Source organism: Nipponia nippon, unplaced genomic scaffold, assembly GCF_047370975.1.
Source record: "Nipponia nippon isolate SJK-2023a ecotype South Korea unplaced genomic scaffold, ASM4737097v1 scaffold_16, whole genome shotgun sequence".
In the NCBI taxonomy this organism is placed as follows: domain Eukaryota; kingdom Metazoa; phylum Chordata; class Aves; order Pelecaniformes; family Threskiornithidae; genus Nipponia; species Nipponia nippon.
This window is the reverse complement of record NW_028262332.1, coordinates 13,184,571-13,209,640: the sequence shown is the minus strand read 5'-3', so window position 1 is coordinate 13,209,640 and position 25,070 is coordinate 13,184,571. Positions and strand designations below refer to the sequence as shown.

General features: G+C 38.3%; 1 protein-coding gene across 6 annotated transcripts in view; it reads left to right on the top strand.

Moving 5' to 3' along the window:
* Nucleotides 1-25,070, top strand: part of GARNL3 (GTPase activating Rap/RanGAP domain like 3) — a 59,067-nt gene that overhangs the window by 4,869 nt on the left and 29,128 nt on the right. For 3 of the 6 annotated variants that reach the window (XM_087753397.1, XM_087753396.1, XM_087753398.1), the window contains exons 2-13: nt 9,238-9,307; nt 10,745-10,819; nt 12,261-12,360; nt 12,789-12,907; nt 13,698-13,762; nt 16,242-16,305; nt 16,561-16,587; nt 17,002-17,077; nt 17,706-17,804; nt 18,358-18,461; nt 19,702-19,810; nt 22,186-22,231. In XM_087753397.1, the coding sequence (XP_087609523.1) occupies nt 9,238-9,307; nt 10,745-10,819; nt 12,261-12,360; nt 12,789-12,907; nt 13,698-13,762; nt 16,242-16,305; nt 16,561-16,587; nt 17,002-17,077; nt 17,706-17,804; nt 18,358-18,461; nt 19,702-19,810; nt 22,186-22,231 (954 nt within the window). Of the gene's footprint in view, nt 1-2,363; nt 2,515-9,237; nt 9,308-10,744; nt 10,820-12,260; nt 12,361-12,788; nt 12,908-13,681; nt 13,763-16,241; nt 16,306-16,560; nt 16,588-17,001; nt 17,078-17,705; nt 17,805-18,357; nt 18,462-19,701; nt 19,811-22,185; nt 22,232-25,070 lie in introns of those variants that run through there. The other 3 variants (XM_087753395.1, XM_087753394.1, XM_087753400.1) reach the window with 2 other exon arrangements.

Sequence of the window (25,070 nt, the reverse complement as noted above, 5' to 3'; positions counted from 1 at the left end):
CACATTAATATAGTTAATGAAGGAAGATTATTCCAAAAATGGTTAAATGTTTCTGATTTAAATTTGATGGCATTATTTCTAGCTGGAAGAACTATGAAAGGCTACAGTTACCCGTATAAGGAAGAAGGCAGCGTGCAGGAGAATGCATGAAAAGATTTTACTCTAAGAGTGCCCAATGCATGGAATTCTCACTGTGTTTTAGCACTGGGGGTAAAAACAACAACAAAAAAGCATAATTAAATTTTGCTCATTGAGCATCATGTTACAGACTTAGATGCGGTCATCAACTGCCTGCTTCTCTAGGAATAACTGCCAGTTTTCGGTGAGAGGCTGGGTGTATGGGTACAATTTTTTGATTTGGACCTGAGGTGCCGTCTGCCAAACTGAGTAGCTGTGGGACATGTAACTTGTAGGTGGTCCTACGTGATGATGTGAGGTTCAGAATAATAGTATGCTGGGTTCCAAATGCATTTTATCACTTTATTCATGCTTGCACTTTGCTCAAATCAATCTATCGTTAAACTCACAATCCAACTGTATCCTGATAATTCCCTGGTTAACCAACAAAAGCCTCTCCCTACCATATTTGAAAGACTTCTTTTTTTCTTTTTTTTAACCCCAAGTTACTTTATTGAGCAGCTGATAGCATGACTCCTCAAACACAATGGCAGAATTGACAGCAAAGGGTGATGCTGTGACATAGGAGGAGTAAGTAACTGGTGGAGGATGCAGACTCAGACAGAATTGCTGCCAGAGGCTCCATTGTGAAGCTATCCCCAGGTGTCAATATGTTGGAAACTTCACTTATAGAAGATCCAAATGGGTCTTAACTCTAATAAGCTTTAGCATTCTACGTTGTCTGAATTCTTTAAGGCAAGGCTAATACCTGACAGAATTCCTCAGCAGTACCTCACCAGCTTGGGTCCAGCCTGGATCAGCATTACTTAAAAGTTGCTCTTTGGTGGCTTCTATTGCATAACGGGTGTCCTTTGCCCTCTTGTGTCACTCTTCATTTTCTAGTGTCTAACAGAATAAGCAGAGACCCAGACCTATATGAATTCCGGAAACTGAGTTGTCTTTTAACACTAGGGAAGCTTTTCATTAAATTCGAACCTCAAAGAGGAGTTTTAGTATATTACCTGAAGTTACTATTTTGTAATAATTGTAAAGAAAGATAAGAATATATACACAAACACATCATGTAGTAACTTATTACAGTTTACTACATGGATGGCTGCAGTATTTAATAGTACACAGAAATGCAGTGCAGTTAATTTCAGTAATTTCAATTGCTTGTATGTTTTGTAGAAACTTGTCCAAACTGAATATAGTCATCCAAGTTATGATTATCCATGATACAAGTTGTTATGTTAGCAAAACATTGGTTCATCTTTAGTCATAATAGTTGATTGTAATATTGGTTTCAACTTCTACTGGAAAGTTTTAAAATAAGTCCTCACACAGTCAAAATACTTTAGGTCACCTTGCCGTGCTTTGATTCTCAATGTGGGGCTTCAAACCTCACTCCAGGGTTTATTTCACATTAACAAGCATAGACTATGTTTACCTCCTGAAAAGGCAGAGAACAATAATATCTATCTGTGTAAAAGGAGAAAATAGAGGGAAGAGCTTCACACACCTGAAAGTGCTGCTGTTTTGTTATGTGTTAGACTTATAAAGTCACACAGGTGGAGATCGTTTAAGACTCAATTGCGATGAGGTGAGCTGGTGCCGGCTAGCAAGCCGAAGGCTCTGCCCACGTGTTGTCTGACTTTTCGACTTTGTTAAAGAAGTAATACTGAACGGAGCTGTCATTCCTTCCCCGCTAAGGTTTCACCCTGCTGGCCAGTTGCGATTGAACATGACAGAGAATATCAGTCTGTGAGACGACTGCACTTCTAAAGATTCTGAGCTGTAGGTGAGCAGGTTCAGAAAACATTTTACGTGGCTTTACTGATGCAACAGTAGTAGCATTAAACCTGACTTCTAGAATGCAGCAAAGACCACAGGTGGATGGACAGCTGGCAAAGGGTTTTGCTCCTTCCTACTAAATAGCAACCAGCTCCGAGCTAACGACTGCACGGGAGCCAGCTTCCCTACCTCCCCGCGTTTACCAAGCCGGCGTTCGCGGGGGGCGCAGCCCCCGGCCTGGCCCCTCAGGGCGGTGCCGGCTGACGCCTCTCGCTGCGTGGGGGCGCAGGACCGCTCGCGTCCCCTCGCGGAGCTCTGCTCCCGGCTGCGAGGGACGGGCCGCTCGCTCGCAGCCCGGGACTACAGCTCCCGGCGGGCCCCGGCGGCGGCGCGGCGGCAGGCGCGGCGTCTGAGTGGCTCGCGGGTCCGGGCGGCGGCCGTGCGCCGGGGTAGCGGGATGTGTGCGCGGAGCTCCCGTCGCGTCTCCCGCGCGGGACGGAGCCGCAGGAGCGACGCTGGAGCGGTGAGGCCTCCGGCTGCCGCCCGCATGGAGCTGAGCAGCGCACAGGCGGCCTCCGCCCGGTTTCTCGGCCTCACTCAGCGGTACCGGAGCCGGGGAGGCGGGGGCCGAGCTCGGGCGGGGCGGGGCGCGGCGCGACGCGGTGCGGGCCCGCGCTGTCGATGGCGGAGCGGCGGTGCTGTGCTTCCACCGCCCAGGGGGCCGGAGGGGCCGCCGGAGCGGCGGCGCTGGAGGCTCCCGCGCGGAGGGGCGGCTGGCCCTGGGGCAGTGGAGCAGCGGGAGTCCCGGAGCTGCAGCCGCCTCCCTCGGGGGCTGCTGCAGGCGGCGTGGGCGGAGCCAGACGATCGTCTTCAGAGCCGATTTCGCAGCTTGTTCAGCGTTCCGCTCCTGCAAGCAGATACCGCTGGGATAGTAACTGCAATTACCCGATCCCTGAGCGCGCTTGTACCTGTGCCAGCCTCTTCAATGAAAATAGATTAACGGATACTGGGAAGTAAAGATCTAGGTGGTAAGGAGACTGGAGAGCCCAAGAGGTATGCAGGCTATGTCATTGTGATCACACAGGTGCAATCTGCAAACTCACCCCCTTCTGTCACTCCTCCCCGACCCCCAAGTAAAGTGCTTTCCAGTGTCAAACTCCTAAAAGACAAAATTTGCGATTTGACACTAGGATCCTAAAAATACGTGCCTAAATTTGGATTAGCAAATATGTTTAAACTTGCTTTGTTGTTCAACTTTCAGGACTGTTAAAGTTTGTAGCGACTTCTGTTGAAATGGGAGGAAGCTGGTCCTCTCAGGTCTTCCTTATTACTGTACCTTTATACAACAGCACCTGTGTTCCCAAACAAATAGGAGAGGGAGGTGGAGTATACCCTGGGTGCTCTACAAATGTGTATAAGCACGTTTCTTTCATGTGAATAAAGGCTTATCTGTATTAAAACACTTTGCAATATTAGTAAATTTTAAATTATTAAGCCAAACTGGTCTGAGCCACTGGTAAGCTAACCTAAGTATTTCAGTGCTGGCAATTCATCTTAATGGGGTGAAAACTATTTTAAAACTGGCATAACTGGAGCAACAGTGTTTTTCTGATGTAGATCAGGTCAGGACTGAGAAAAGATGTAATGCAATGAAGAAATTTAATAAGAAAAGGTAATGTTAATCACAGCATATTTTTTAAATTAGACGATGTGATACGTCAGAGAGTTGATGAGTACAAATCTTGGTGGTAACCAAGAATGGGGAGCCAAAGAGGTATGCAGGCTGGAATTAATTGGGAAATATGTGCGCTTATGCAAATAAGGTGATAATGTAAATCTGACCTGTGCGTAAATTGAGGCTAAGATGCTTAACTTTCACTAGGTTGTCTGTGTAGCACTTAAGTTGGTCTGAGATTATGCTTTAAATGCTTGATACGAAGCAGACGACAAGTATGACGTGAAGTAGAAGTGTGGTATGAAGTAGTTAGGTTGAGAAGAAGCAGAGATTAGCTATTGGGTATAAATCTGATTTTTAAAAGGACTGCTAGTGTGTTTGAAAGTTAGGTATGTTTTAGGTACTTTGAATTGGGACACAAATGAATAAGAATATTAATATTAGAACACTATTGTTTTAACAAAAATTTTCCTCAGATATACTCCTATTTTTTAAATAGTGAGAGCGGTGTTGGAAAAATGCTTTTGATACCAAAGGGTGTGGTTTGTGGTGAGACAATGTATTTCCTTAAATTATTGGAATGTAGTTTGTGGAGAGGATAGGAGGATAAACCTTTGAGGTGCACAAACTGTTCTTTATGCTTTTCCTAAGCTTGTCTGTGTTTTCCATCTATATTGCGTGGTCTAAGAAAATAGATTATTTCTCCCATTAAACGTGCTTGTTCTTGCTGTTCTCCTCTGCATCATTGGATGAATATACCCTGTCTCGCTGTATCTGTGAATCTCTATACCATCTAGTAGGGATAGATCTTACATATTTGGGCTGGAATGGCATCCTGTGGGTTCACCTTAAAAGGCATGCATGGATATCACGTCTTTCTTTTTCACCTGTGTTGCCATAGGTGTCTGTGACCGTGGGATTGCAGTAACTCTTCAAGATCCAATGAACAATGGTGCAAAGCCTCTGCCAGTTTCCTTACAGAATGTGACAGTGCTGTCTCCTTGTTATTTTATGTGTACTGCTGTTGGCTAATATCTTCAATGACAGAACTCTGAAACAGCCCTGCTCCCTGTCATTCTGTGGCCAGCAAAGCTGATGAAATGTGAAATGTTGGTATATGTTGGAGTGTCTCCTAAAGACAGCTATTTTAGGGCTTGACAGTGTGGAAATGCTAAAAAAGAACCCAACCTAATAACCATACTGGTGGTGTTTAGATCAAAAGGTTTTTTTGAGAATCTGGAATAGAGGATATATTCATGTGATAGAGAATAGAGTTTTGTATACTTCACACTAGTTGTGAAAAGCTTTGTATTTTCAAGTGTAGGTAAACCATAAGTTTGTAGATCAGACGATCTCCTTCAATATCCTCTCTCTCATGGACATCAGGGAGTCTTTATGGTGAACCTTTCTTTGTGCTAATTGGCCTCCAGAGCTTTGCTAGAAGCAGAGTTGAGTACACCTGACAGTGTGGAGGACAATCATCTTTTCCATGTTGAGGAAAAAAAAGATTTGTATGGTCGAACCCAAACTGCACCTCACTTTGTCTTTTGTTTTGTTGTGACTCTGGTTGGGAAATGTTACTGCAGTACTTGCTGTTGGGATGTATCTTAATGATCTTAAGCTTAATTAAGATCAGACCAGTGTATCTGGTCTGGTCTTAATTCTACCACCATGTTTTGGACATTACTTTCCAGGCTCTTTACCTGGGCTGCCAAGCATATACCTTAATACACATTTTGACTTTTTGTATTTCTAAATTAATGGCTTTTGTGTCGTGTCCTCCTTTAACTCAATAACCTGTATTTTGTTATATTAGTGCATTAACGTGTTGTATACCTATATCCATTTCTTAGCTACGCAATGTTTGGTTTTGAATACTCTCGTCTTGTCTTAATTTTAAAGCTTTTTGTTAGCTACTGACTTTGTTATCTCTGCTGCATTAATATGCTCGGATCTCAGCATGCTTTTCCTGATAGAGTTTGACTTTCACTCAGCTGAAATAGCACCAAATTAAAGTGTAGGGCTTAGTTTGTGTGTATGCAGATAGTTCTAAAATGCCTTCATAACTCCCTGGGTTTATCATGCAGGTAATTCACCAGATGGCATTTTCCTCTAGTTGCATGCATTTTGAGGTTAGCTTTGCCACAAGGCAGAAAGTAGTTCAGTTTTATAAACCTCAGCTTGCTTTTTCTCCTGCTTTGTGGAGCTATCGCATGACTGATGAAAGTCTCTAAAAATTATCCAGGCGGATGTGGTTCCGTTCAAAGCACAGCAGGCCAGATGCTTTTTGTGGTGACTTTCTAATTCGTATTATATTTGTGTTTGGGGTTGTCCAGATGTCAGACACGCAAAACAGTGACCTGGCTTTCTGAAGACTTCAAAAGATTTGTTGTGCTAGTGACTGTTGTTGGATTTCTTTCTTTCTTTCTTTTTGTGTGTTTGTTTGTTTGGTTTTTTTTTACCCACTCCTTGAATTATCATCTTACATACATTTCTTCATTTGATCAAAGACTGAATTTCAGAGCTCAGCGACAGCAAAATCTCTCAGCTGTTGTTTCCATAACATCCTGCCACCGGTACTGATGGTGACAAGTGTTCATTGATTGTAAATTGCTTTTACAGTGGTTTCTAAGGCAACTAGCACACCTAGCCACAAAAATTAGTTTTGTAGAATAAAAGTAGCACACAAAGAAAATGATGTATTTATTTTTGTCGGTAGAGATGCTAATCTTGAAATACTTTTCTTTTATGTTACCCGGTCTTAATAACTGCAGAGAAAAGTTATTAGCCAGATTTACATGTGTTTTCTTCTGAAAGGAAAGATGAGAACTCATGAGTAATAGCTTCAACATTTTTTTTTACCGCAAACCATACTGAGGTAAAGTTTGAGTTTTTTTATACTTCCCCTCAGATGATGGAAAGATGGAAGAAGATGATACATTTGCAATAAAATGTAAAACATGCATGATTTCCTTGTAAATGGCATGTACGGTGAAGAGAGACTGTCCAAATACACTTTGAATGAGATGTGCAGCTCACAGGTACATTCAGTCTTTTCACTGCTCTGGGCCATCTTCTCTGTGTTGCAGGCTCAGAAGGAGCTGTAAGTGTTGTGGCGCACTACAACTTCTGTGCAACAACGTGGCAGTATTGCATGGCAAGGTTCACTCAAAGGTCCAACAGCAGTAGTGGTAGGTGTATAGAAGTATTGGACATGAAGTCCTCGTGGTGTGTGATCGCTGAAGATTTGAACCTACTTCTGGATGCTCAGACTTCCTGACCTAAGAACAGTTTCTTCTGTTGGTCTCCAGTAAGATTGTTTCATCTTTGTCCAGTTGATAAGGCTGTGAAAATTCTCAGTGTCACACATGTGAAAAGAGAAATGGAGATGTACTGCCGCAAACTTTGAAAATTCCATCTTTGGGGCATGCTTTTTTCAGGTAGCAACCTGAAGTAACTTACTCACTGGAAGTGACTCTTGTTGTGGCTCATTTGTAATTTATGTATCTCTAAGTTTTTAATACTGTTTCTCTTCTCATTTTGTCTCCGGCTACTTTCTGTCCTGCTGTGGGGAAAAAGGAGGAGTTATTGTTGTTACTTTCAATTAGAGTACAAGCTGTTGAACTGCAGGCTTTAAGTTGTTTTTTTTTTTTTTATCTCAAGTATGGTAAGGCTCTGAAATACTTATGTCTACAAACAGCACATCGTAACTAAGATCAAATTGTAGCTGCTTTGATGACAGGGGCTCTTAGACCAGGAGCCAAGTCCAATTTCTTCTTGTATCACAGGCTTCATCCATCTCTGCTGTGCAGATTCCTGATATGGGAACTTACTATTTTTGTGGAATGTGTTTCATGCCGATTCTCAGGAAAGTTAGGATTAATAACTGTCCCAAGTCAAACATAAGCTCATTGTTCAGGCAACCACAAGCTGAAAGCTTAAATAATTTTGTTTGTGTTTAGGTCACGATACTTCCAACTGAGTGATTGTTCTGGAGTTTGTAAAAATTGCATCTAATGTGGATCAACCTCGGTTCTTGTAGGCAGTTTTCCTCAAGTCACTCGTATTACTGCTGCTGTGGCATGTATGCGCGTGCCCCCTTAAGGTGTCAGAGCACAGACTATGGCGTCACTGCCTGCAGGGGTCAAGCTGGCTGTATACGGTCATTTTTGCTTAGGAAGCAGTATAGATGTGTTTGTGCAGCAAGGGGTCTGGCTGAAAGACAACTGACCAAGAAAGTACAAGGTATATGTTACCAGAAGGAAGTGTCATCTGCAGGTTTTATTCACATGAAGTTAGAAAGGCAGCTCTGTTGTTGCAGCAGGTAACATTCCTGCTTCAGTGTGTGGGTCATTTAAAATTACTATTATTGTCATGTTTTCATCCTTCCTGCATAATTTACATACTGGAAGTAAATACTAGAATTATTTTGGTGAGTTTTAAAGTTTTATTAGATACGTCTTGTTTGTATTGCTTCTCCTTGGGTAAAGACACGGAATCCAAATGGACAGAACTCAGAAATCCGAATCATGTTTAATAAATTTTAAGTACTTATAAATACAAATCCAAATAGAAGAGCTGTCTAAAAATTAAAATGTTTCGGAGTCCAGTGTTGCAGTATCTCCTACGGTCAAGGAGCACATATGAGGATGTTGCATTAAAATTTAGATATTTCTTCTGTTTATCAATGTAGCATTGCAATTTACAGTACTGATAATTCTCAGAAAATTTAATCTCTTATTGCTGGATAGAGAGTTTCTTGTTGTTTTGTTTGGTTTTTTCCCATTAAAATTAAATGACTTTAGGGTGAACTGTAGGTTTGGAATACGATGGAGGGATTGAGCTGCTAGCCCTGGTACAGACTGGGTAATCAAGGTTTATGTTAAATTTGCATTTAAATCTTTATTTAGCTTGTTTTTGTTACATGTATATCCCCGCTGCAAAGGCAGGAGGCTTAGTGTTTATAGTTAGAAGAGGTGTTTGCTATCTCTTTTGACCTCATGAAGGACATAGTGATGTGCTTAATGTGACATGATGGTATGAGATTATATCTGATAATGCATGTAGATTTTGAACTTCACATTCCAGGATTACTTTTGCTTGCTTGACAATTTTATTTTTGTTAAGGTTGGTGGGGGAAAACCTATGAAATGCTGTTCTTTCCTTACGCTTTTGAATTAAAGTAATTGTTTAGTTTCTGTTTGTGTGTAGGCTAAAAAAAGACTCTCTGAAAAAAACAGTAGCAACATACTAAGCGTGAGCTTATTGAGCATAGTGCAGTTGTCCTATTCGAGGCTTTAAGTTTACTGTAGAGTTTTCTTCCCTTAGATGAAATGGAGATTTCAAACATCATTGTAAGCCACCACCCACTTTGGAACTCTGATCATAACATGACTAAATATTTAATTTAATCATAGCTTTGCTTCCAATCAGGACACAGACATTTCTTTTCCTTTGAGGGTAATATGAAATCCAGACTGCAATGGCTGCTAGAGGTTGTGCACATTGTAAGGAGTGTTCCCTGCAGTAATGAGTTTATGCACTGCAAACCTTGTTCAGCAGGAATATTATTTGTTAATGTCAGGGTGTAGTGTTGCAGGAGATCTAAGGCTAGTTGACTTATGTACACTGATGAAGCGTTTCTGTTCCAGCTCTGTCTCTGAAGATCTGGGTTGCAGACGTGGAGAGTTTAGCAGAAAACATTACGGATCTGTGGAGCTTGTAAGTGTACACAGCCTGTCTTTTGATTTTAGCAGCTTGTAATGCAGAGCTCAAATTCTTTTCATTTCCAGGTAAAAAATTGGAACTAGTTTGGAAAATGTGCTTTCTAAGCTGGACTTGAAAGTTACAGGGTAATAAAGAGAGGCTTCAGAATAGATATATTAGACCTGTGCTAGGAAATCTTTTTACTACCTTATTTATGAATATTTCATCATAACGGGACAGGAAGTGTTATATAAATATCATGTTTACCCCCAGATGGAGACTGAGCCTTTTTTCCTCTTATAAGCTGAAGATTGCAAAATATTTGGGTAGTATTTTATGAAGTACTTGCAATTACGTGAGTTAAAAACTGTGTGGATTCTCATGTGTGTACATGCATGTGTGTATGTGATTTTATGTGTACATGCCTCAGAGTAGTGGGAGAGGGTTAAAAATTAAAAGAACTAGTCAGAATAAGGATATTGAAAACAGTTCCCTAAAATCTGTCAGTTATTCTGCGTTGTCTTCATATTCAAAGATTAAGTTGGTGCTTCATTTTTCTCATATATAAATTTCTTCTCTGCTGTGAAAATAGCAGTATGTCAGCAGTTAAAATAACGTTATATACAAGGCCATAATGAAATTAGATAAACTTACTATAGGAAGAAGTGGGGAGGGGTAAAGAAACTGAACTCCATCTCTCACTGTGGGAAGAAATCACTAATTTTCTACTAGCTATAGTTGTAATTTGAAGTTCTTGGATAGTATATTTATTAATAGATATGTAAATTGGGTGTAAATTGGTGGCTTAGTTGCTGGAAGTTGCATTGCCAGAACACCAGGTTTGTTTGTTTTTTCTTTCCATATATTCCACTGCTTTCTGCTAAGAGGCTCTTTCATTACTAGTACTTAGATTCTTTTGCTGGAAAAGAAAAATTTATTGGTAATTATAAAGTCACAGTAAACTCACACAAAAGGTCTTGTCTTTTGATTGTTTTCCTTAAAATTCTGCTAGTATTTTATGAAAGTGTGTCTTTTTATCTTTTGATGTACAAACAAGTAGAGTTTTAGACTTTGCAAGGCTGAGAGGACAAGAATCATCATGTCTGTAAGACCTATTGTTTTGAAAGGAGCACGCTTCAAGATAAATTTCTGGAAAGCGGACGAGTCCCTCTGTAGGCATTCTGCGTGTTGGTGCAACCAAAATCTGAGCCAGGAGAATTTCTGATTAGTACTGGGATCTACCAAAAGAGTGAATGGCTCTCCTGCTCATGCCTCCTTAGAGTTATAATTGGGTCATTGCAAACCTGTACTCAGATTAGTAATAGCTGTGCTGATCCCTTCTCTGTGGGTAGTCATATGATGCCTGGGAGAAGAAGAAAACGTAGTAAGCTTTGATTGCTGATCATATGGGTATTTTTGGAACTAGAACCTCTATTTTAAACTCTCTCATAGCTTATATCTAGTGATGCTGATGGAGCCATTCAAAGAGCTGGACGGTTCCGTGTGGAAAACGGCTCCTCTGGTGAGGTAAGTGGCTAAAGATTCTTGTAGAAAGCTGAAAAAAATAATTCAGCTTCAGTTATTCTTCACTACTGAAAGATGTATTTGCAGTCAATTGCTAAGGAAGAGGACTTGAAAAATGCGAAATAATAAGATAATGTAAAAATCTAAGAGGAGGAAGACGGTGGGTTTTTTTCTCCGAAGTATGCAATCTGACAATTTAATTTTTTAAGGGAAACGCTGGTATTTCGTTCAGTTTTGGTAACGTTTTGCTCACCTGATCATGTTAGAAGAAAAATACCTATCTTATCCTCTGAATAACACTTCACAGTCTCTAGTTCAACACTTTATATTGGTGTCCTGGTGATAACTCCTGTGTTCAAGCTGACCTTTTTGCTTTTAAGTTTATTCCTTGGTGCAATGAGGTTATAGCTTCATTCTTTTCACCCTTAGTTGTCTTTTGGCAGCTACGCTTATCTTTAAATAAGAGATAAAGAAGCTGAGTGGAGCCTGAGAGAGTCATTCCCTCTAGATTCCTGTGCTGTTAAACTCGCAGTGTGTCCCTGCAGCCATTCCAGTGACACTTAGGTTTCTACTTATCTTCATTTTTTACCTTCCTTTGCAAAACTTTTTCAGCTGTAAGTATTGTCTTAATCTTTAAAGAAAGAAGACCTCATATTGTAAGCTTGTATTGAACTAATAATAACAGTAAACTATTAAATATTAACAGAAAACTATTACTGATCATCTGTTTGCATCAGCACTAAATGCAGAGTTTAAAGCAATCTAACTATTCTGCATAGATTGTCTGTGGGGTCATGTTCTGTACACTGTCTTTTAAGTTCAGTTTCATGCAGTTCAAAACCTGATTAGCTTGTATCACAGAAAGATTCTCTGAGTGGGTGATGAATGGCCATATGGTGAATGGATATGGAGGATGGCTTTTTCTCTGCATATGTTAATTCTTAGTGGAAAAGGACTTGAGGGGTGCTTGGGAATTTACCTTAACCAGCCTATGCAGAAACAACACTGAAGAACTTTCAGAGCATGCTCTGGTCTAGCAAGGAGTCCTTGACAATTATTTTGTGAAGAACTGAGAAAATGAAACCTGGAGACAGAATTCTGTTTATTAATTTATTTAAGTTTTAAAAACACTGGTCTTCAAATTCCACATTGAAATATCTTCTTGTCAGTGGAATACTAAGCTATTACCCGTAACAGTGGTACAATAGGAAAAGACTGTAGTTACTTAGAAGGAAAAGAGGGGAAAAAAAGAGGAGGAGAGGGAGAAATTTTAATTTCAGCTGCACAACAACTGACTTCAGAATAATTCTTTGTTTTTTAAAAAGCAGTATACAGCTAAAACTCTTCTGGTGCATCAGCCAATCTTGATTGGCTTTTGCCTATATTATGTTCTCCTTTTTTTTCACTCAGCATTTGATCTAACAGTCTTCCAATTCTATTTCAGAATACAGACTACACTCCAGGTACATGGCACAGAACGGATGTGCATTTGGAAAACCCAGAGTATCATACAAGATGGTATTTCAAATATTTTTTAGGGAAAGGTAATTATGTTTTTGTGAATGGATTGAAGTTTTGATGAATGAAAATGTAATGTGGCTTTGAATTGCTATTATTTAAATATGGAAAAAAGTATGGTATTAATTTATTATTAATACATTTTCTGTCCTGTACACAAAACAAGTTCTTGTTTCATGTATTTTTAACCTGAAGACAGAGGATGGCTTTCTCTAAGCAGCAGAACCTCTGGTACCAAAAAGGGATGTTTTGAAACCGTTCTTGGCCTTGAAGGCTGTAGCTATCTCTTGGGGTTTTTTTAACACATCCGTATATAAATATGTAGTGATTTATGTAGATAAGTATATATTTTTACATATGAATGCATATATTTATATACGTATAGACATGTCTCTGTGTGTGGGTGTGTGTGTCTTCTTTATGGTTGATAATGCTTCTTGTTTTTCCCTAACAGTTCATCAAAATTATATAGGTACAGATGCAGAGAAGAACCCTTTCTTTCTGTCTGTTGTACTGTCTGACCAAAATAATCAGCGTGTTCCTCAATACCATTCAATACTTTGGAGAAAAACAGTAAGAAACAAATATTTAATTGCTGCTCTGACTTTTTTTTTTGTTTGCTTTGGATATGTTTATCATACACTTTTTTGCTTTCTACAGAATTTCAGTATTTAATACATATTTTCCATTTTCTACAGTAAGAACATATAATTCTTCCATAGCAGATAAAACTAAACTAGCTTTGTACATAACATTATACTAAACTTTCTGACGGAAATCTGTGTTGCCAGATATTTTTTAATTGTTCTGACCTGCAACTCTGTGTTATTTTTAGAAATGTTGCCTAAATCGTTCTTGATTATGTCCTGTGATGCATTTAGGCAATGACTTTGTACTGCTTTTAGGATTTTCTTATACAATGTTAAGAAAATGGGCAGGTGTGATACTGATACTGGTTTCACTAGTATTGTTTAATGAATTTTTTTTTTCACTTAACATTCCATAAGAGCCTTTTATCCAAGAAATTGGATAAAATTCCTTGTAAATGTCCTGTACACATGCATGGTTCACTTTTTTTTAAAGAAATAGTTTGTAATGTCTGCTAGTTTCAGCAGCCCTCGTACCACATGCCAAGGTAGTCAAAACTAAGTAAAAAATACTTTTGCACCATCCATGACTTCTCACATTCAATTTTTCCTTTTTTTTTTTGGTCCCCCAAACCAGTAGTAAATATGGCTAAATAAAACTAGCATGGTTTTGTTCTTTGTTTTTTTTATCTAATTGTTTGTATTAATATTCCTATTTGAATATACAGAAAAAGTCAGTATGTCCTGTAATATCTCCTAGCTTTTTTTCTTTTTAGGGTACTCAGAAAATGTGTCTCCCTTATAGTCCCACAAAAACATTATCAGTGAAATCTATATTAAGGTATGTATTTACAAATAAGTTACCAGTTAAGATATTTGTCTGTAGGCCTTTTCCTGTAAGTCAGGGCTTGTATTGTGTGGTTTTCATGATAGATTTACAAAAATAGTAAAAGCAGGTTTATGAATCTTCATCACTGAAGGCAGCAAAAAGTGGTTTTAAAGCCTGTTCTGGAATAGACAAAGTGACAAAATGGAGAAAAATTCTTAGCACTTTTTCTTCAGCAGAGGGACTATTTTCAAGTTAATTGGAAAGCAAGTGCTAAGTGGAACTGCAGTGTTGAGAAGAAATATCTTTTTAAATTAGATAGACAATAAACAGACGTAAGGAACAGCAGATTTTGACTAGAGAGGTGGTTATTATGTGGCCCTAGCAGGAGGAAGCAAACAGGGAAGAAACGAAGAATTATTTCTTCAGTTGATTGTCTCCATGTAAATCTCACTATGGGTGTGTTATACACACTGTCAGTGAAGCCAAGAAAATTCCTTCCTCCAGCCAGAGTCTGTACGGGCATACTCATACTCTGTCCTGCCTCTTTTGTGGCAGAAGAGAATATAAAGTGAGCAAGCCCAACACCATTTCCATTTCTTTCAACATTGTAATCAGCTGAAATGTCAGAGCATCTGTTTGCAAAGTGTTCAGTCAAATTTAATCTGCAGTCTTTATGATCTAATCATGTGGTGTGTTTTCTCAAATACTTCACTGACAATGTCTTCAAATGCATCTTCTGTAAGGATTTTACCTTCTCTAGAAACCCATAACAAGTGCCTTCATTGACTGAACAGGTAGTGTGTACCAGATAAATGGGCAGTCTGCAGGTCTTCAAAACCTTTGATCTGTACAGAGTATGAGCAAATGTCTCTTGCTTGGTTGAAGCTGGCCCACTGGATAACACTGCCAGTGCTGATGTGAGAGAATTCTGGGAACAGGGCATGTGTTGTGAAGTTAGTACCACCAGATCTGGATTTTCCTACAGCTACAAGATTTCTGAGAGGTCGCAGACCACTGAATTTGCCAGAGAGGCTAGCAGGCCGTTGACCCTCACTTCTTAGTTCTGCTTTCCGGGGCTGTCGCTCTGGTTTGGAGTATCAAGATGGTGAGCTGAAAACACTTCAGATCTCTTTCATCTTCTTCATTGAGAGGAGCTAAGTCCCCTCTTCTAACTCCTACAGCACTGGCTTGAATAGTGTTCCTAGTTGTTGGTACTGTATGCTGTACCTGCATAAGCACCTGATCTTCCATGTCTGCCCACCAGTTGCTGCAATATCTCTTCCTAACATCCCTTTCTAACCCAGGCTCTCCCTCCACTCTCACCCGCATCTACATTTTTTGGTCAGGCATCCCAGAGTGGAGAAACTTTTTTGTCCTTTAGCTAGGGTCATAACTCTTTTGCTGAAACACCCTCATATTCCATCCTGTGGTGCTCCAGTATTTTACAGAGGAAAATGCAGGCTTGTTTCAGACCTTGTTCCCCACTTCTTCCAGGGTCTGTGCCACTTGCGATCAGCTGGATAAATGTCATCTCCTTTTTCCCACTTGGGCTTGGCTTAAAATCTCTTCCTTGACTATTCTTTTGCTTTTACGGTTCTTGAGCCCTTCCCTCAGGCCTGATTGATATTCCTTTGACACTTCACCCTGTTCACAGCCAGTGTGAATCTAGGTACAGACTGTCTCAAAGAATTTTGGTAACATTAATAAACCTGTTTTTTTCTAAATTAATTGGAACATTTTAATCTTTTTCAAAAGGAACTAAAGCAAATCCTATCTGCATTGTGATCTAACATAAGCAATGATGGAAAGGTGCATCAGATTTGACCTCCCTGTTGGTTCACTATGCGCCAGACAGTCTTCATTCCAGACTGCATTCGGCACTCTGACATGCTGCGCGGTTCTATAAATTAATGCTGGGGAAAAAAAATGGGCAAAAATAATAGTAAATGCAGAAACATGAGTTAGGAAAAAAATGCTATAAATTAGATATTTCTGTTTATTGAGGCAGCTGATCTTGCTTCTTATTTAAATACTTTTTTCTGTTCTGTTTGTGGATCTTTGGCATGTGAATTTGATGCTGAACTGCTTGTTTTTCATTTGACTTGCCTTGAATTATTTTAGAAGAGAGAAGAAAAGCTTACAAAATAGAATAGGTTATTGAATCCTCCTAAAATGCTCACAATGGTTATGTGTAAAGCTGAAGTGAAGGGTGATGAATAAAGCTCTGTGCTTTATAAGTAAATATAGTACATTTAAACCTGTTCTCCCTGCAGGGTCTTACTGATTTCTGGTTTTAAAATCCAAAAGAAGTTTAGGAAGCCTTGGAGGTTACTATTGTGGGAAAGTAATGGCTATTCCACAAAACATTCCATGTAAGATAGGCTCTTTGAACAATTCCATTTGTAACCAGTTCTAACTGCAAATGGTTAGTGGTTTAATGTTGAAATGTATACTTGCCCTTCTATAAAGCAGTATTTCATTTGCATTTCAGTGCTATGAGTCTTGACAAATTTGAGAAGAGCCCAAGGGAAATTTTTCATCCTGAGATACAAAAGGTAGGAGGTGACTTCTTTTTTTGTTTGGTTGTTTTTCTTTATTATTTTCTGGAAAAATAAGTCATTAAGTATAAATGCTACTAGTTTATTTCTTTCAGTAGCAGGATAATAATGATGAGTAGGGTTACATGATACTACAAAGTAAACTGTCTTTGTCAGTTGAACTGGCCACTTCAAAACAAAACTTAAATATACAAGGATGTTACAGTTTTATTTGTGTCATCTTTAATACTAAAGATACTGTTTTGTTTACAGGATTTATTGGTGCTTGAAGAGCAAGAGGTAAATGTAAACTTACCACTCCTAGCTCACGGATCTGTTCAACGAATACAGCTTTGTATTTGAAATATTTGCACTGACATGCTTGTGACAACTTAGAAATCAATTGCTTATTGCAGTAAAAAAATGTAGTATTTCTTTGCAACATATGAGATCAAAAATAATTTTAAGCACCAACTTAATATATCATATTAATAGATCACCAACTTTGTATATCATAAAATTCATAATCTATGATCAAAGGTAAATTATTAGATATCCGCTACTTGAGCATGTAATGGAGTTCGCATGAAATGTGTATTCCCATGTGTAGGATGTATACAAAGGTATGTATATAAAAGTCCTTAGAGAAAACATTATTTTAAGTCTTTTGTTTGATTGCCTGTTTGTCATATAATATTTGGTTTTATTTCTCAGGGATCTGTGAATTTTAAATTTGGGGTCCTTTATGCTAAGGATGGGCAGCTTACAGATGATGAAATGTTCAGCAATGGTGAGCTTTTCACCTTTTTCTTAATTTTTTTTATTCATCCAAATAAAAAAAAAAAGTAGGATAGTGCCTACATGTGGAAGCCAGAAGGAAGGTGATGGTTATGTGAACAGTAGTTTTGTTAGGTTTTCATGTTTGTGTCGGGTGAAAAATTGTAGTGTAGAATCTTCTATTTCTATAAAAGGCTGCTGTAGGAAACCTACTATTACAACTTGGAATATATTGAAATTTCTTTTCTAGAAATAGACTACACAACGTAAGATTTAGAAAAAGGAAGCAGTTGAAGGAGGCTACTTATGTTACCTGCAAAAAGTCACTGTTGTTTCTAGTTCTTTCACTCTTACGTTTTTGCAGCACGATCACATTCTTCTACGCACTTGAACAGTGTCTTGGAGTTAGCAAGAGAGGTCACTGTTTAATGTCACATGATGATGCCTATTCTGCAAGGCTGGGATGCTGTTTCTGTGAAGGTAGAAAGTTTGGATGCCATGAGGAGAAACTAATTCAGCTGAAACTTTGGTCCTCGTGTCCTGGGAGCAGGACCTGTTCCTGTATTTTGATTATTTTTTTTATACTTATCCTATTACTACATGTGCTTTTCTGTTGTAATGTTTCTCCCTTCCACATGTAGAAACTGGAAGTGAAAGCTTTCAAAGATTTTTGCATCTCTTGGGTGACACAATTACTTTGAAAGGCTGGACAGGCTACAGAGGAGGTCTGGACACTAAAAGTAAGAACTCATCTGAAGCAAAAAAGTCGGGGGGCTGCAGTATAAATGGTTTTGCTTATTGCATGTGCATATTGTATATATTGTAGAAATAATACAGTCCCAAGACAGACTTCCTCATGTGCATGCTAAATGCTCTGCTTCACTAGGGAAAAAGTCAGGTTAGCTTAAATCACTGGTATGGAATGCAGTTGAAGAAAAGTATATATATAACCTGTATTTTCAAGGTAAGTGGTTTCATTTTACATTGGAATGGGGTGAAGAATAACCTGACATGTTACTTGCTTCATGATAGTAGGGCATCATGGCTTGAAGAACCGTGTGTGATTTCAGCAGGCTAGGTGAAGGACGTCGTAGGTTTCAAGTGTGTGAATATGCAGATTAGGTTGCAAACTTGGGTTTGGACCCAGGTTAAACATGCAGTGTGGACATTTTCTAAAGTGGATCAAAAAAAAGGATGACTAAAGAACGTTTGGTAGAAGGACCTGAAATATCTTTTGATGTTTAGAAAACGTAAAGGGCATATTCCTGCTGAGAATGTTGTCTTCCCTTGCAGATGATACAACAGGAACCTGTTCCATCTATACAGTTTTTCAAGGGCATGAAATTATGTTCCATGTTTCAACCATGCTACCATATTCTAGAGAGAACAAGCAGCAGGTACATGGTTCTCTCTCTTTCTTTTGTTCTTAATTTTTAATTTAATTTTATTTATTAAATCATGAACTCTAAAACTTTAAAAGAAAATAAGGGATTTCTTGCCTGTTAATATTTTAGAAATGTAAGTCTTAAGACTTTTGCTATATTTTTTTCCTCAATATTATACCTAATGCTGAAAATTTCATGATGTTTGTTTGAAGATAATGCATCATATCATCTCTATTAAGGTACAAAAGACAGTTGTGAAGAAGGTCAAAATTGATTGACTGAGAAGTGATGGAGTATTCTGTTATTCAGATGACTTGTAGAGTTTCACTGCTGCAATTATCATTACCTCAAAGAATTTAGGAAGGCTGGAAATTAGACTTGTGTGTGAATTGTCAGTGTACTCACATACGTAACACACGACTCATATTCAGGTAGCAATTCGTGTAGCTTGAAAGAAATTCCCCTTGTGAGCATATTAATGGAAAGCTTTGTGCATTTGCTCTAAAGCACTGCTCTTGCCCTCTCATAGATTGACTAGGTGGGTTCTTGGGTACTTGTTCAAATGTGCTTGAACCTTTCTATGTATTATATGATGAAAAAATTACTTTATAAGAACATGCGTTTAGCTATACATCACACATCCATAATGATTTACCTAAAATTACACACAAATTACTTGTTTTACTATTTTCTTATTTAAGCAATAATTATATATTATGTATTATAATAAGATAATTAGGTGATATAATTATACTGTCCTTTTTTATTTCCATGTCAGTTTTCTCATGCTTTTGCCTTGGATTGATGACAAGATCACAGCAGAAACCAGAGGCCAAGCAGGACATTTATTGTTTTTAAAGAATAACTCAGCGTCAGGGGTTTTTTCCTTTTATTTCAAGTGGTGGATTTGCTTTTTTGGAATGCTAGGTGTTCCATGCCCAATTTGCAAATATTAATTATGGAAATTATGAGTGCTTTGCTGACCTAAAAATATGCAATAGCTGCTGTTTTAGCAGCTGCCTTGTGTGTGCTCCATGGCCTTGCTAGGTTTACTTGCTTGTAGCTAAGTAATAATTTCATACTGGCTTCAATAATATTGACCATAATTTTTATGTTTGCAGTTTAGGAATATTGTTTTACCATTCTCTCACAGAATTGTTAAGGTATTTATTTTTGTCTTTTAAGTCATTGTGTCTGTCTTACCACCACCACCACCTTTTTTTTTTCCTTTTCTTTTTTTTTTTTTTTCCAGGTAGAAAGGAAGCGACATATTGGAAATGACATTGTCACTATCGTATTTCAGGAAGGCGAAGAGTCTTCTCCAGCATTCAAGCCATCCATGATTCGCTCTCATTTTACACGTATCTTTTTCCTTATATTTTCTAGTGATTTTTTTTTTTTTTTAAAGATCAATGTTACTTTTAATTCTACCCTAAGTTCTTCCTGCATGCTGTTTATGGAAGTGAAAACTATTTTAGAAAGACAGTTGCATTCTTGCATTCTTTACCTTCAGCTGCTTGACTAGGAGTCTGTAAGTCTGCCTCATAAAACAATTTTTATGTTGAACCACTTAGATGATAAGATCAAAGCAAGAATGTGATTTTTTAAAGCATGTTTTTATTGAAGGCATTTATTTGGATCACTTCACAAATTAAATTTCATACATTTTCATGAAATATAAATTCATAAAAATATTTCTGTTAGTGATATGAATTAATTTGGCATTAACTACGGAATATTGCCTTTTAATGTTTAGATGCTGTTTATTTTAGGTATTTATGTATTTTAGATCAGTGTTTCTCAAATGTTTCAGACCATAAACCACATATTCTCCTGATTTTTGGCAGCCTGTTTTTCAAACTTTTGGTTGAAAACATTGTGAAGAGAATATGATTCAAAAAACCAGCTGCCAATTGCTTGGGATTATCATGGGGTTCACACTAGTGGTCCATAGATCCCAATCTGGCATCTCGTAGGCTAGATGGAATGAAGAAAAATGGAGGGAAAGAAGAAAACTCTTATTTCTATCCATGCTCTGTTGCTGAGTTTTTTAAAAATGATCGCAAAGCTTACGACTTCTAAACCTAGTTCTCAGGCTGACTAACTGTTGTTAGAACTTTCTTGCCAGTTTCGTCCATGGCTGGTCTTACTTTCTGGATTTAAGCTCTTTAATATTAACCTTTTTTACTCTAAATGGAAGAAGTGACTAGAACAAAAAGAATTCCACAGTTTAAAAGAAAAATCTTTAGATATCAGAGGAACCTAAATATTGTTAATAAGAAATGTTTACCAAGTCAATGTACCTCTTCATCAGGGTGTCAGTATTAGTGAAAAAGGAATAATTCTTTCCTTATTGCTGTTAGGAGGACTTGCTAGGATGTAATTGATACACCCCACTCTTTTCCATTTTTTACAAACATTTTGAGGTTCAGCTGTCCTTGGTGTCGTAATGAGTTGGAGGGGCAGATGTGCCCAACTCCATAAGGATGTGTTATCATTTAGATAATTTTAAGTAATCCACAGCTGGTCGATGGAATCATATCACCTTCCTGATGTTTTCAGTTGACAGTAGCCAGGGATAAAGGTGTCTGCAAGAAAACTGGGGGCTGACACTGGTCTGTGTCAGATGTGGTAAACCTCAAAGCTCAGTGCTTCATGCTCACTTTCTTACATCCTATAGCACCCCTTTTTTGTTACTTCTACAATGGGAAAAATTAGCATACAGATATCCCACTGTGCTGCCCTATACAGCAATGATAGCTGCTGTAAGGGTTTGCCATGTGTCACCTGTGGGGTAGGACTGAGTTACCCAAATAAAGGCATCCAGCACCAATTTAGATGTCCCAGCATATCTGAAATGTCTGTACAGGTCTAGCAGATATGATTCAGGGCCTACATGAGATCTGTGCCCCTTTTGGCATAGCAGCTGGAGACTAGGCAATGCACTCTCAAGCATCTTAAATAGCACTGGATGCTTATGTTGAAATAATTAAATCCCATTGTAAGTCTTTTTTATTGTGCAGTCTCTGATAGTGCTGATCACAGCTATTGGCAAAGGTCTCTTCATTCTATCTGGAACAAACCCATAGAGCCAATGAAGTTACTCAGACTTATGGTTTCTTTGACACTGTTTATAAGGACTGAAAACTTAGAGATGGTGTTAAGGAAATCTATCAGAGCAAGAAGCCTCTAATTGAGTCCATAAAAATATCTTGCAAGGCAACCATAAGGATTTCTCTGATTCCCCCCCCCGCCCCCCGCCCAGATTTGCCCAAAGTTATGAATCAAGACTGGTAATACATTTTTGTGTACTTGCACTTTAAATCCTCCTCTCTATTTTATTAGAATTCTGTTAGCTAAATTATTTCATTGGAATCTTTTGTTCAGTGGAAGTTTTGGTATAAGCGAAGTGCAGAATCACTACTTTTTTATCAAGTAAAAGAATTTTTAATCACAAGTCTATCAAACACACAGACAAATATTTTACGCTTCATGTAGCGGCAAGAAGTCTGTGGTACTAGCTCAATTTTTAAAACTGTTGATCAAACAATAGAATTTTGTATGGGACCTCCTTTATAAACAGTAAAATATGTATAGTCTAGAATATTTTATATATTTACCTTGATTAATATATTTTATCTTTATTAAATCTGTGACCTGCTGCAGGAAAAAAATGTGCATTAAAATACATGTGAGCTTCATTAGTACTGGATTAACTTCCTTAACTGCATGGCAGATATTTTTGCCTTGGTGAGATACAATAAGCAGAATGATAGTTACAGGTAGGTGCTGATTGTGACAAATAACTTCACACTGAATTTCTGATGGTTTAGAGATTATGGGAAAACATTTTATATCATTCGCCTGTGTATGCCAGGAAGCCAAACGAACTTATGAAGTTGAAGAGCAATATGGACGGGGATGCAGATGGCTGTAAACGGACTATGAATAAGTTGCATGTTTCTAACCATCAGAAAAATGAAATTCTGGAACAGGCATAAGCTAAGGGAGCAAAGCAAACCCACTTTTTAGATGAAATGTAACAAAATAATGGAAGATATGCCTGGAACATTCGGACCTGGTGAGATCAATGACATAGTGAACTACATGTGTGATGAAAGTTAATTAGATGTGATGTTGTGATAGCCATGGACTGCGGATCCTTAGAGGTCTGGGTTCGGTTGTAGCTAAGCAAACCAGTTTATTTTTAGGGATCTTAATAGAGTACTTGTACAGTTGGACATAGCATACTTAAAACCTAGTGGTAAAAACCTAGTGGAATTTTGCTGGTAAATAATGTGTTCTTCATCTGTTTTTCAGTTAGCCCTGCGACCCTCACATTTGGAGGCATATGCTGTCCAAGCCTGAGTCTGTTAGGTCTCACCAGAATCTGAAAAGCAAGCATTTCTGCAGCCTCATATCTAGGCTTTAATGAACAAAGTGGCTTTAACCAAATAGTTAATCCCAACTATTGTCTTGAGATTAATGGTGAGATGCCAGGGCTATCTGTCAGTCTTGAAAAAGCAGAGTGGCAGTGGGATGTCATTGTCCGAGTCCATGGGAAGGATTCCAAATAAGCAGTAAAGAGAAATTAAAGAGCCACACTTTAGCTAACAGTGTGCGCTGCCGTTCTCGGTGTAGGATGTAGACTTGCCACTGTTACTTCTCCTTTACAAAGTACTAGCAATGTCTGTAGGGATCCCTCTTCTATTGAAAAATATGCTAAGTCATTTACTACTTAGATGAGGTCAAAAAGAAATGGGAGAATTGTGTTCTCTTTTGGATATGTGCCTGAGGAGAGGATTGGTTAGGTTTGAAATCATGGCCAGCTCAGATGCTGAAGTCTGTCATGGCTAAAGAATTTATATTAGGAAACCAGAATGTTTGGTTTATCCAGCACTAGAAAGGAAATTTCAGGGCACGAAAGTAAAATTATGCCTCAAACTGGAATATGTTTGCGTATGTCTACAACACTCAAAGCTAAAAACTTTGCAAGATGGAAGGACGAAGTCAATGTGTTAGGCTTTGAATGCAAATTTCTAATGGCTGTGTGAGCCTGCATGACATTACTTATGATTTAGCAAAATTTTAAACTGTTTGCAAATCATTCTACCCCACGTTTGCAGGATGACAGGTTGACAGCATTGGGTCTGCTCCTTTGAGGTGAACTAGTAGTTAACTTGTAGTCTAAAGAAAGAAACTGAACTCAGAAATGGCTTCCAGGAATACAGGGTCCTTAGATAGATTAGTTTTGCTTTCTCCTTCCTTCACAATTCCATAACTCTGAGGACTCAGGCGGATTGTGAAAGAGACCAGCAATATCACTGGAACTGATTACCTGGCACTAGTGCTTTTTTTTTTTTTTTTTTTTTTTTTTTTTTTAAAACAACTCATATCACTTTGACAGCTAAGAAATACAGTACAAGTGTAGAAGGCATTTTTTTGGCCTCTTTCTCAGTGCACAATACAGACCACTGATACCAGCCATGGTCCATGGTTTCAGAAGCTGCTGCTCATATCCAATCACATGGTTCCAACCATTCCAACATACGTAAATTCTGGCTTGCTTTGGAAGTTTTTTGTGCTTCATAGGCTGAGCAATCTTCACAGTCATCTAAGAATCTGTTCTTCTTGCTGCAGTATAAGTTACTGGAACTTTTTGTATCTCAAAGATAAAAGACTGACTAAGTCTTCTTGCTTAGCTTCAAAACTTGATTGTTAGCAGTAAGAGTTTGGTGCTTTTTGTGCAACTGCAACTCCACCGACTCGTTTATGAATGCTGCTTGAAATCATCTGCAGTGCAAATGTGGAAATGCACAAGAATGTGAAAGCAAGAAGAAGATGGATTCATATTAACTAGATTTCTTCAAGAGAGCTGAAAGAAGAGCTTGAACCAGGACACTGATAAATATGTGTGCTTTCTCCTGTCTTATCTTTTTCTTTGAGTCCTTTAATATTTGGGAGTTATTATTTTGGGGCATGCTGGAGGAGAAGGTTCATACCATCCTTGTTGCTCTTGATGTGGAATATGAGGTGAGACAAAACATGTATATGCCAAATAGGTGCAGGAGTTGAAAGTCTACAAACTTGGGTGCTTGAGGTGCATGTCTATCCACAGGGGATATATATATATATATATATGTATGGACATAGTACATCTCAAAAGAATTTTTCACTAGAAATAGCTTTCTTTTTCAGTATAGCTAAGAAACTTAACTCTTGATTCAGTAAGATAAGAGAAATTTGTATTACTATGTTTCTCTAACATTCCATTAAATCTAGCTCCAGAGAAGAATCCAACAGCATAATACTTCAGTTTGTATATGTGGGATTTCCTCCTCCCCACCCCCCATTTATAGCTAAGGTTTGTTTTGGAGAATGTTTGTAGTGCAGTTTAAAAAAGGAATGGTTTTGTTTTGCTCTAAGATTTTGTGAGCACTTTCTTGCAATTTTTTTTCGATTCATTGTCCTCATAGATTCTGCTTTTCAGCATTCCCAAGTTTGTGAGAGGCGCAAAACATGATTCCAATGTGCAGTGAAAGCTCAGTTACTTGTTTCCTCCTTTTCTTCTTGTTTTGGGACAGAAACCTGGGCATACATTCCTCATTAGCCTTTAAGAAG